At 32.0% G+C, this 12395-nt stretch overlaps 2 protein-coding genes across 8 annotated transcripts in view; one reads left to right on the top strand and one right to left on the bottom strand.

Annotated features, from left to right (window-relative positions):
• aatkb (apoptosis-associated tyrosine kinase b) overlaps positions 1–5474 on the top strand; it is a 61987-nt gene extending 56513 nt beyond the window's left edge. Inside the window, exon 14 of the mRNA XM_056233682.1 lies at positions 3327–5474. The gene's annotated coding sequence lies outside the window, so the exon portion shown is untranslated. The remainder of the gene's footprint in view (positions 1–3326) is intronic.
• A 5281-nt stretch (positions 5475–10755) lies between these two features.
• The window catches only part of baiap2b (BAR/IMD domain containing adaptor protein 2b), a 56760-nt gene continuing 55120 nt past the window's right edge, over positions 10756–12395 (bottom strand). For 5 of the 7 annotated variants that reach the window (XM_056233724.1, XM_056233715.1, XM_056233716.1 and 2 more), the window contains one exon: positions 10756–10954. In XM_056233724.1, the coding sequence (XP_056089699.1) occupies positions 10828–10954 (127 nt within the window). In that variant the 3' untranslated portion in view covers positions 10756–10827. Of the gene's footprint in view, positions 10955–11520; positions 11549–12395 lie in introns of all 7 variants that reach the window. The other 2 variants (XM_056233719.1, XM_056233723.1) reach the window with 2 other exon arrangements.

Below are 12395 nucleotides of genomic sequence, written 5' to 3'. Positions count from 1 at the left end.
CTGAATCGGCCTCAAATTGCTATGGCAAAATTGACGGCATTGTTAATATTTACACCTGAGCAGATGAAACTCATGGTTATAGTAAGAGGAGTGACATTTCCGGAAAACGCGCTCTAAGTGGTTTGCCAATGACAACCAGAGATGTATAGTAACGAAGTAGAACTACTTCACTACTGTACTTAAGTACTAAAAGGCTGTATCTGTACTCTAGTAGAGTATAATTTTTTTGTCCTACTTCCACTTTTACATATTTTCGATGAGTTTAATACTTTTACTCCAATACATTTTTTATGTACTGCATAGTTACTCGTTACAATTATAAAAATGTTACGAATCATTCCAAACCCACATAATCACTGCCGGAGCGGTAGATGGCTCTGTCACCAGGTTTGATGAAGCTTGCTCATCATTGAGGGAATCAAGCGATCAAGAAGACCACGCGTGCTCCTGTTCTGCCTTTCGCTCTGCTGCCTGCCTCCATTGAGAACACTTGAGATTTGTTAATTTGTTTCGAGATGGAAGAACCAGAAACACCATTCAACTTCGAGTGATCGTGGCGGTGAGGAAGGAGACCCCTGGCCCTACTTGGAGTCCATGTTTTCATTTGTCGAAGTGAAAGATAATTCATATAGAATGTGCGAGGACGCCGGCGCACTGAATCGTTTTTTGTTTTTAATAGTTCAAAGTTACTATTAGATTTAATGTTAGAACCTTGACAAACTATACATCATTAAAAAGATATACGACTCTAGTTTCAGTATTTGACCACTATTTTATTCTGAGAAACTTATAGTGACAGTTATTTCTTAATTTGTGTCAGGAGTTATGTAATGAAAAAATTAGTCGATACCTTTAATATGAATTATGAGCGTCAGCCGCTCCCATAAAAAAAAAAAAAAAAAACTCCTATGTAGTCGTCATGAAAGCGCTTGACAAAACAATGTCCCTCGGGCTTTTAGCTTGTGCAGTTTTTGACAAATATTGATAGATTTTCATAGGTTTACGTCAGATCTCCATAGAGAGGAATAATATTTATTGGATTTATACCCAAAATGGGCCGATGAAATTATTATGAGCTTTGGATACTCTGATATACTGTATTTTCAATCCATACCGGCAGCCTGAGGGCGCCCTGTGCACATTTAGTCCATATATGGAACACGTGAAGAAGAGCCATATGTGACATTCCAGGAACTCCCTGACATAAACAAAGTTTTCAGATATCGCTGTAACATGCAGATAAATACCCAATAAGCTGTGGAGAAAAAAAGGCACAAGCAGGGAAGAGAAGGGTGAGATGCTTTACTACATAATCAGTGATGGGAATAACGGCGTTATAAATAAACGGCGTTACTAACGGCGTTATCTTTTTCAGTAACGAGTAATCAAACGAATTACTGTTTCCCCCGTTACAACGCAGTTACCGTTACTGACAAAAAAAATGTGGCGTTACTATAATTGAACTCACTGAAGCGGCTTTCATCCGAGTAGGCTCTCTCTCCGCCATAGGACCTGCAAAGTTTTTTTCTCTGGTGTGTGTGTGTGTGTGTGTTTATGAGGCGCCGGAGTGGACAAAAGCGAAGCGATTGGCGCGAGCGCGCTCAATGCGCGAGAGAGACCGAATGTGTCCGAGAGCGCGCTCAACAGTTGCGCAAGAGAGACCGAGGGTGTCCGACTCCGAGCATTATATAGTTTGTTTATAAATAAATGACACATATCTGCAACGTTAATTAATTTACAGGGTTATACAAGTAAAATCTAAAAAATTACCGTCAGGTAACGTTCTGTTTAGGTTATAAAATAAACCCGAAAATAACCTGCAGGGAACATTCACAGAAAACATATTTGTTTGACCGGTTGGAAACACGTGCGGCAAACATGTCTAGAATTTGGCTTAAATAATCTCTGATGATGACGTTCGCTATTATAAAAATAAACCCCCAAAATATTATATTTTAGTATTATATATTTTTTTTTTTTTGGTAAATTGTTCAGTATTATATTAAGAGAGCACTTGTTAAACTGTTTACTTTTGTTAGGAAGAAAATACTCAGGCTACAGTATGTCTACTAGTTGTGAAGTTGTGTAACAGTTTAATCATTTTAATATGCACAAAGAGTATGCATATTTTTTATTATTATTTATTCATTTTTGGTACATTTCTTAAGAAGCATAATTTATTTTTAAACTTATTTGTTGGCCAGTTGGGGTCTGTGCGATATTAAGTAAACCATCTATAATGTTTTATTGTTCTACTATAGTAATGCTAATATTTAGAATAATATATTGAATTTAATAGGCGTCTCTCACATTGTCCCACAGCAACATTAAAATAGTATAAATTATTATTATAAAACATTGAACACTAATCTACACTATTAAGTCTCCATTTCATTAATTTAACATATTTAATACTGGGGGCATCCAAATTATTTGACATAGGCCTATTTGATTTTTTTTTTTTTTTTTAAGTAACGCAATAGTTACTTTCTTTGGTAATTAGTTACTTTTATAATGATGTAACTCAGTTACTTACTCAGTTACTATTTGTGAGAAGTAACTAGTAACTATAACTAATTACTTTTTTTAAGTAACATGCTCAACACTGTACATAATACAATACTTGTACTTTTACTTTCAGTACTTGAGTAGTAAATTTAAAAAAAAAAACTACTTGCAATACTTAAGTACAATTTTCTTTTAATACTTTAGTACTTCCACTTAAGTATGGTGCTTAAAGAACACTTCAACTTCTACTCAAGTCACTTTTTTGATAGAGCACTTGTACTTTTACTCAACTCTGTGTCTCTAGTACTTTATACATCTCTGATGACAACACACTGGGCCATCTAACCAAATCAGAGCACTTTTCGTATTTCGTAAGGAGGGGCTTCATCGAAACAGGAACTAAACAGTGCATTTGAAACTGACTAGGAAGAGAAGTGCTGCAATAATGTAAAATATGTGAAAAATAATGCATTTTTTGAACAGTCAAGCATGAAACCCTATTCTAGCACACACCAAAAAGAAAATCAAGACTTTGTGAAAGGAGATAATAGGACCCCTTTAAACTGTATATTATTATTATTATTATTATTATTAATAAAATAATAAATTGGAAACTATATTAACGGGTTTAAAGTACATAATGTTTAGATTTTTTAAGTTTGAATATGTGTCACATATTTTGTCTTTGAACAGATTTATTCTACAGTAAAATCTTTTTTTATTTTCCAAAAGCTTTAGACATTTATTATGCGATAATATGTGATAAGTTAATTAAATATAAAGCTAATTTAAAGTTTTGTTTTCCCTCTATTTTAAAGGTAGCAGTGAAGACGGTGAAAGAGAGTGAATCATCATACTAATACCAACAGTGAGCTGCACTGACAGACCCCTCAGTAAGAAGAAGGTTTGGATCTCTTTGGAAACCGTTTTTGGATTTCCTCAAAGACAGTGCCACTTAATGTCAGCAAACACTTCAGAGCAGCCCTTTTAAAAAGGGCCCAGAAGAACAAAAACATGTGGAAATGACTAAACATATTAACAAACACAAACTAAAATTGAGCATATTATAGATGAAAGAGAATTTGGATGGATCTGCTTTGTTCATATGGACCTACTGAAAACTGACTGTGACTGTTTACAACATCATATACTGTATTTTTGGAAAGTGTTTGAAAAGACGCTAAAGGTATCACTGCATCAAAAATTGAAAGAGACCATCTTAGCGAAATGTAACAAAACTAAACTGAACTGATTTTTACTGTGAAATACCAATGCAGTGTTGTTTGTAAAGGAGGCGTTTAAAAAGGAGAGGGTATTTAAGTGTTTTCATGACTAAAATGAAGTTCACGACACACAGCTGCCTTGTGTATGTCACCTGCCTGAGAGTAGCATTGTGTTATGGTGACATGGCATTCTGAAACCACTTTTATTATTTTATTAATGATCACACTTTATTATCAAATCTCTTTCTTCATAATTTGCTTAGTGTTTTAGATCATGTTTGTTATTTATTTACTTATTACTCAGTGCTTCAAATTAAATTAATTCCCAGCAAGCAATTTTGCGTTTAAAAGACGTCTAATAGCCATCCAAACACAGACCTGACGTATAGGCTAAAACAAGGCAAAAGTGAAAATTGAATAGACGTCTAACAATAGCCTAAGAATAGAAGCACAGGCTACACATAGAACATGTCAAAGAAATGAAACCAAACACCTTGTAATCACTGTTGACTTTGCTTACATGATGAAATATCATCTCGCAAGTTATTTTAGCCAAACGACATGTAACCAAATTCTGTTCATAGCAGAAATCATGTTCCAATGAGTTTGACTTTGAATATCTGCAGCTAAATCCATGAGATTATATATAAAAGTGAAATAATTACCTTTTTTAAAGTATTGAAGTTTTAAGAGTAGGCAAGTAGAAAATCTTCATAATACTCAAAAATAATATCAAACAATATATAATTGACAACATATTATGTAATGGGGGATTTCAATGGTCTGACATGTATTTAATGATGTATTTAGAGTGACTACTGGTGAAGAGGGACACTTAAGCTAAATCATCATCATTAACATTAGCCATTTGAATCATATTATTACAAAAAAAAACAAAGGGGATTACAAATGACCAGAAAGTGTTGCACTTTACCTGTATTCACCCTGTTAAAATGATGCTGTACATGCCTGCTATCTTTTGAGGATTGAAGCCGGGTTGTATTATGATCAGGGTGTTAATAATATACATAGAGTGTTATTTATTAGCCAACACATGTTTTATATTTCCTTGAACTTTGAAAAACAGATAAATGCTTTTTAGCATTGCAAGCTGCAACGCTTAACAGAATGTCATGCTGAACTTGATGTTGGACTTTATAAATTGACCAATAGGAACAATGTAAACTGCTGAACAAAATGGACATGATCTTGTGACTTTTTTTCACATATGGTTGGGAAACAACACGTCCGACGTGATCAAGGAGGACGAGTCTGCAGATGTGACTGAGAACAGTGTACAGTCCGGAGGGATTCGATGTTACCTGCACACTTCTGTGCGTTAAATCTCCATACGCTACTCTCGATATGTTCTGTTTGTTTGCCCGTGAAGGCGTTTATTCTATGTAACCGTCTAGCTTAGATTGAACTAGACAACAGTCTGTACTATTTTTGTATTTGATTCAACAATTTTAAACTACTGAAAGATCAAATGGGAACTCAGGAGGTAAAAGAAAAGTATGTGTTTTCTGCCAAAGAAATGTATCACGTGAAATGGCACACGCCGGATTGGTGTCCCTGTTATTCTGATCCAGAGCGGCAGATTCACTGATTTTTTTCACCTGGGAAATTTGCCTGTACGATGGTTTTGAATTGCAGTATAATGTTAAGCGAGAATGGTTGTAAGTCTGTTCCTCAAATTTGTCAAACTTAGTGAGAAAAATAAAACTATTCTATTTGACGGTACTCTCTTGCAGTTTTTTATTGTCTTACAGTTTTTCTCAGTCGCTTTGGTGCATTTCTCACATCACTATTTACATTTGCACAACAGTTAGTTCAACCTCCACAACATTTAGTCATTTGTGCACATCATAGTAGTAGTTTCTCATTCCTTCCAACAAATTGCAAATGCTTTTGGACATGCATCAATTGCTTTCATACAACTCTCTGCTGTTTTATAACATTATCATTTGCTTATCATGTCAGGCAAAATTAACTATACTTGTGAATGCTGAATAGTCATTCCATATAAAACTAATTCAGTCCTCATTTCATAGCTTGAGTCATCACATACAAAAATGTTGAACTAGTTGTCAAAATATTTTTTAATCTTTTTTTATCTTTTGTAAAAAATATATTTTTTTATCCTAAATTGAAAAAAAATTCTCAGGTGAACCTCAGCTTTCACTGATGAAAAGGGATGTGCATGAATGATTTACAGTACTATGTATGTTGTATCTTCAGTTCCAATATGTACTGCAATATTGCTTACAGTTGTGCACAGCTCTCCCCAAAGGGAGTTTATGTTTGTTGTAAATAAGGGTGTATTTTTTCTTTTGCACAATGCTGTGAAAAAATTAGAATTGCAAAGAGCATATGCAGTAAAAATGTGAATACATTTTTATTTTTGTATACACAGATACTGTATACCAAAAAAACCTGTATACTGGTGTCCTTTGACGTGTCCTATTTAAACAGCTCATTTGCTCATTTCTGTAGAGACTTCAGAAGGAGACCAGAATCAGGAACAAGGGAATGGTTTATATTTAATTCCGTCATGGATCGTGTTGGAGGATTGTATGTTTGTTTGGATGGCAACCCCTAAGTGAATTATTTCATAATGCTTTGTCTGTAAATGACAGTTCTTCCACATATATATATATATATATATATATATATATATATATATATATATATATATATTTGTGTGCGTGTGTGTGTGTGTTTGTGTGTGTGTGTGTGTCTCCATCCACCATTCATCGTGAACTATCCCTTTAAGAATCGATATCGGTTCATCAAAATTAGAATCGATTAAAATCTAGAAATCAATATTTTTAATCCAGCCCTGATGATTACATAGAAAAGTGATAATAAAAAGGTGACACAGTGAAAAAAAAGATGTGCACAGTGATTTTATATTTCAATATATGTGTAAGTTGCCCCTGATTCTTTTCGAAAGTGCAGTGATTGTTTTGATTGATTGTTTGAAAAATTTAGAGATGCTATTTGAATTATTAATGTATAAATGCATTTTGTATAAATATAGCGATTCTTTTTGAAAAAGTAGCGATTCTTTTTTTTTTTAAGTAGCGATTCTTTCCGAAAAGGTAACAATTCATTTTTGAAAAAGTAGCGATTCATTTTCGGAAAAGTAGTGATTAATTTTTTTAAAAGTAGCGATTCTTTTTGAAAAAAGTAGCGATTCATTTTCGGAAAAGTAGCGATTCTTTTTTAAAAGTAGCGATTCATTTTCGAAAAAGTAGCGATATATTTTCGTAAAAGTAGCGATTCTTTTTGGAAAAAGTAGCGATTAATTTCTGAAAAAGCAGCGATTCTTTTCTGAAAAAGTAGCGATTCTTTTTGGGAAAGTAGCGATTCTATTTCAGAAAAGTAGGGATTCTTTTTGAAAAAGTAGCGATTTTCGGGAAAAGTAACGATTCATTTTCGGAAAAGTAGCGATTCATTTTCAGAAAAAAGTAGCGATTCATTCATTTTCAGAAAAAAGTAGCGATGGAAACCAAATGGAAACTCACAAAGAAAGAAAGAAAGAAAGAAAGAAAGAAAGAAAGAAAGAAAGAAAGAAAGAAAGAAAGAAAGAAAGAAAGAAAGAAAGAAAGAAAGAAAGAAAGAAAGAAAGAAAGAAAGAAAGAAAGAAAGAAAGAAATTAAACATCACTCTGATGAATAACATTACTCTGATGAACTCAGGGGTTTCCACCACGAGCCGTTCAGGGTCATAACGGAGCTATTTTTGCACGGTTGTAGCAAAGATAAACCAGTTTTCACTTGTTGTAAGGCATCTAGACAAATAAAAACAAAAAGAGAGGTTAGAAAATATTTGAAAATGTGACTAATTATACATTACAAATTAGAATTACTACTTTTTAAAAAAGAATCGCTACTTTTTTTCAAAAAGATTAATGTAACAAAATAATAATGTAACAAATGTATAATAATAATGTAAAAAATGTATAATAACACTGTAATAAATGTATAATTACATTGTAATAAACGTATAATAACACTGTTATGTATAATTACATTGTAATAAACGTATAATTACATTGTAATAAATGTATAATAACACTAATAAAAGTATAATTACATTGTAATAAACGTATAATAACACTGTAATAAATGTATAATTACATTGTAATATATAAAAACATTGTAATAAATGTATAATAACACTGTAATAAATGTATAATTACATTGTAATAAACATATAATTACATTGTAATAAATGTATAAACACATTGTAATAAACGTATAATAACACTGTCATGTATGAGTACATTGTAATAAACGTATAAATACATTGTAATAAATGTATAATAACACTGTAATAAATGTATATCTAGATTGTAATAAACATAATAACACTGTAATGTATAATTACATTGTAATAAACGTATAGTAATAAATGTATAATAACCCTGTAATAAATGTATAATTACGTAGTAATAAACGTATAATTACATTGTAATAAATGTATAATAAGACTGTCACAAATGTATAATTACATAATTTACACTACTTTTTTCAAAAAGAATCGCTACTTTTTTCAAAAAGAATCGCTACTTCAAAAGTGAATCGATACTTTTTCAAAAATGAATCGATACTTTTTCAAAAGTGAATCGCTACTTTTTATTTTTAGAAAAGAATTGCTACTCTTTCAAAATCGCAACATTTTCGAAAGGAATAGCTACTTTAAAAAAAAAGAATCGCTACTTTCATTCAAAATACATTAATACATTTATTTAAAATTAATCAATACAATCACTACACTTTCGAAAAGAATTGCTACATTTTAGAAAAGAATCGCTATTTTTTCAAAAAGAATTGCTACATTTATTCAAAATGCATCAATACATATAATCAATACAATCACTACACTTTCAAAAAGAATTGCTACTTTTGTCAAGTCGCTACCTTTTTCGAAAAGAATCGCTACATTAATTTAAAATGCATTTATACATTTATTCAAAATGCATCAATGCATACAATCAATACAATCCCTACACTTTAAAAAAACACAACTTTTTCGTAAAGAATCGCTACTTTTAAAAAAATTGCTACATTTTCAAAAAAATCACTCCTTTTTTCAAAAAGAATCGCTACTTTTTCTAAAAGAATAGCTATTTTTCAAAAAGAATTGCTACATTTTCAAAAATAATTTCTACTTTTTCGAAAAGAATCGCTACATTTTCAAAAAGAACCTCTACCTTTTTCATACAATCAATAAATACAATCAATACACTTTCGAAAAGAATCGTAAATTTTTTTTAAAGAATCGCTACATTTTTCAAATAGAATCGCAACATTTTTCGAAAAGAATTACTACTTTTTCAAAAAGAATCGCTACATTTTCAAAAAGAATCACTACTTTTTCCAAAAGAATCGCTACATTTTCAAAAAGAATCACTACTTTTTCAAAAAGAATTGTTACTTTTTCAAAAAGAATTGCTACTTTCCCCCCAAAAAAAGAATCACTACTTTTTCTAAAAGAATTGCTACTTTTTCAAAAATGAATCACTACTTTCCCACCAAAAAAGAATCGCTACTTTTTTCAAAAAAGAATCACTACATTTATTCAAAATGCATTTATACATTTATTTAAAATGCATCAATACATACAATCAATCAATGCAATCAATGTCAAAAATAACTGCTTTAACTGCTAATAATTGCTTCAAAATTCACGTTTTCACTATGGGTGTGTGTAATTTATGTTGTAGAACAAAATGTCAAAGTATCGTCAAGCTTTGACAAGATTTCATCACAGCAGAAAGTTGTGAATAATACCTTTACTAAAGTAAAAAACTATAAAGCAAAATAATGCATTCAGACCAATATCTAAAGTAATACTGCTAAGTTCCCTTTGCTATGCATGAAGGGTCTTTCTTTTCCAACTTGAGCTGTTGCAGGGCATGACGAGTTTCTCTAAACTATAATAAATGATTGTGCCTGTCTAGCAATCGAGCAACTGCTAACAACCTAGCAATTTTTTGGGATTGCTGTTTGTAGTCTGTCACTATATTCGTTCCGTTGTCAGCCAGAGGATATAGGCTAAATGAGAACAGCTTTATTTGACATTTGGCTATATTCTGAAAATACAGCAGGCTTTGTGGAAAACAGATGTGAAGAGTGCCGATGGTTGGCGCCATCTAGCGACATTTAAACACTTTGAGCAGGCTTCAGCTATTTTCCACAAATGGTTGGCAACATTGAATAAGTGTGATTATTGAGAAAATGTGAATATTGAGGAGGTTTCTTTTTAAAGATAAGTTAAAGAGGAAGTTGAGGGAGTGGGCCATTCTTGGAGAGCAGTCTCTAGATTTATATAGAGATAGAAATTAATAGAGATGATGACAATAGCTTTGAGATCTATGCTCCAGGCCCTTCTTAGTAGATCTAGACTTTTTGATATATGCAAAAACATCATTGCAAAATGATTATGACACATGAAGTGTGCATTTTTCTTTTTCTGTGGAATACAAAAGTAAAACATTTTGCAGATTGATGTCACCAAACAATCTGCTCCTTTTTTGTTTGACATGAACAAGCACCGGAATCGTGATTGTGATATGAATGAAATATTGTGAGAAATCAATGCTGAATATATCATAAAATGCATGATATTAAATGAAGAGGTGCATTGCTGTTCAAATTAAAAACCAGATGTTTTGCTTGAATCACTTTATTGAGGCTGAACCATATTTTAAATTATTCAAAGTGCAAGAGACCACAACAAATGTGTTGTACGGTGGAAAGAGGGCAGAAACTATGCAGTATGAGACAAAAATACATCATAGAAAATATCATACTATGTATGTTATCTGGTCATTTGAGCAGATTTCTTCAATGGATCAAACTGACTAAAAGTAGAATGGTCTTACTTAATATATTTGCATTTGTATATTTTCATATATCGAGTGATGGTTTCTTCAACATGAGGATCATATGATCCATATTAAGCTCAACTTGTAGCCTAATGGCAATAGTAGAATGAAGAGAAGCTCAGAGCATGGCGTTCTGTGGATCGTGGGTGTAAGATAATGTTCTGTACAGTATCTCCATGTGGCCTGCAAAAATGTGTCCTAATAATGGAGTCGAGATCCATGGTCTTCAGTTGCGATGAGTTTGGGTTTCTGCTTGCTGATGGAATTGCTTTGTCTTTGGCGAGATGTGAGCGCAAATGTGGTGAATTGGAGAGGGTCCGTCACTCTAAAAAAAAAAACATACAAACCATAGCATCATACAAAGGACAGACCCATTGTTTCTAAGGACACTTAAAAGTGACAATAAAACATGCAAAAAAGATTTTTTTAAAAAAAGGATATTTGAGTGAGTGAAAATGGAAGGAAATGAAACCAATTTCGAGATTATGCATTCCATAAAAACAGAATTCAAGTTCAGTCTCTCTTCCCTCTCGAGTCGTTTGTGGCTGCTCAAAAGATTCATTTCAGATTAATATTAAGTCATTTCAGGAAATGATCACATCATATTTTGCTTTGAAATATGAAATTGTATGTGTAAATTGAATTCTTTAGAAAGCTGGGGCTTTATCAAATGGACTGGGGAAGAACTTGAAGCTGAAGTAAAATCAGGCCCAGTCATAACCTTCAACATGCTGTGGATGGAAACAGAAATATAGAGACCCCAAAAGTTTAAAATCATTTTTGGGGTCACTTAATTATTCAGTGGTGTCATAACCATGCAATCTTCTTTTAAATGTTTTATATATAAATAAATGATCATGAAGATATATTTTAGTTGTATAGTTTACTCACTCAAAAGCGTTCAAATTCGGGAACCACACTGGGGAAAAAATGAGAACAGGCTATAGGAATATGACTATTTGTCTTTAACAAAAGAAACTATATTAATGTTTATTTTATTTTATTTCTGAAAAATAAAAAAATAGAACAGGCACTTTTACTGAAAAGTGTACAAAATAGAACATGGAGCTTTCAGATGTATTATATAATGTGCTTAACATTCAGAAAATGATGAACAAACCAAACGAGAGCTCTTTTTTTATTGTGAATTAGATTAGCAGTCATCACATCTAATAGTTCTTAAAATGCTTTCTGATCTTTAATTCTTTCTCTCTTTTTTTTGCTTTTTGATTTGTTATTAACACTTTCCCCGCCAGCGTTTTTTGTTTTAAGTTGGCAGCCAGCGTCAGCCTTTTTGACCATTTTAACAAAACTTTGAAAAGTCTACCAATGGCGGAGTTAAATTCACCTCTGAAATGAAATTATTGTTACTGTGAAAAGTCATTAAAACACATTTTAATGAAAAAAATTGTTGAATTTATTATTGAATTTATGGCTTATCATTTTGGCAATATTTATTCTTCAAAAGTAATTTTCAAGCCTGACCATGTTTAATAACAGTAAAACAGTACACTAGGTGAAATAAAGTTGCTGCCTTAAATTTTTAAGTATAATCAGTTTTGATTTTACGATGTAGGCTATTTGATGTTTAAAGTCCCCGTGAACCGGAAGTTGCAAACGACTTTTCTCCAGTGTTGTCAAGTCAAGTCAAGCCATCTTCATTTATATAGCGCTTTTAACAATGAATTGTTTCAAAGCAGCTTTACAGAGATAAACATATAATTTAAGGTAACAGATTGTTTTGGCGTTATAGCGGTTCTTGAATA

This window comes from Rhinichthys klamathensis, unplaced genomic scaffold (assembly GCF_029890125.1).
Source record: "Rhinichthys klamathensis goyatoka isolate OS25496 unplaced genomic scaffold, OSU_Roscu_1.1 h1tg000376l_1, whole genome shotgun sequence".
Taxonomy (NCBI): domain Eukaryota; kingdom Metazoa; phylum Chordata; class Actinopteri; order Cypriniformes; family Leuciscidae; genus Rhinichthys; species Rhinichthys klamathensis.
This window is presented reverse-complemented; position numbering and strand designations above follow the sequence as displayed.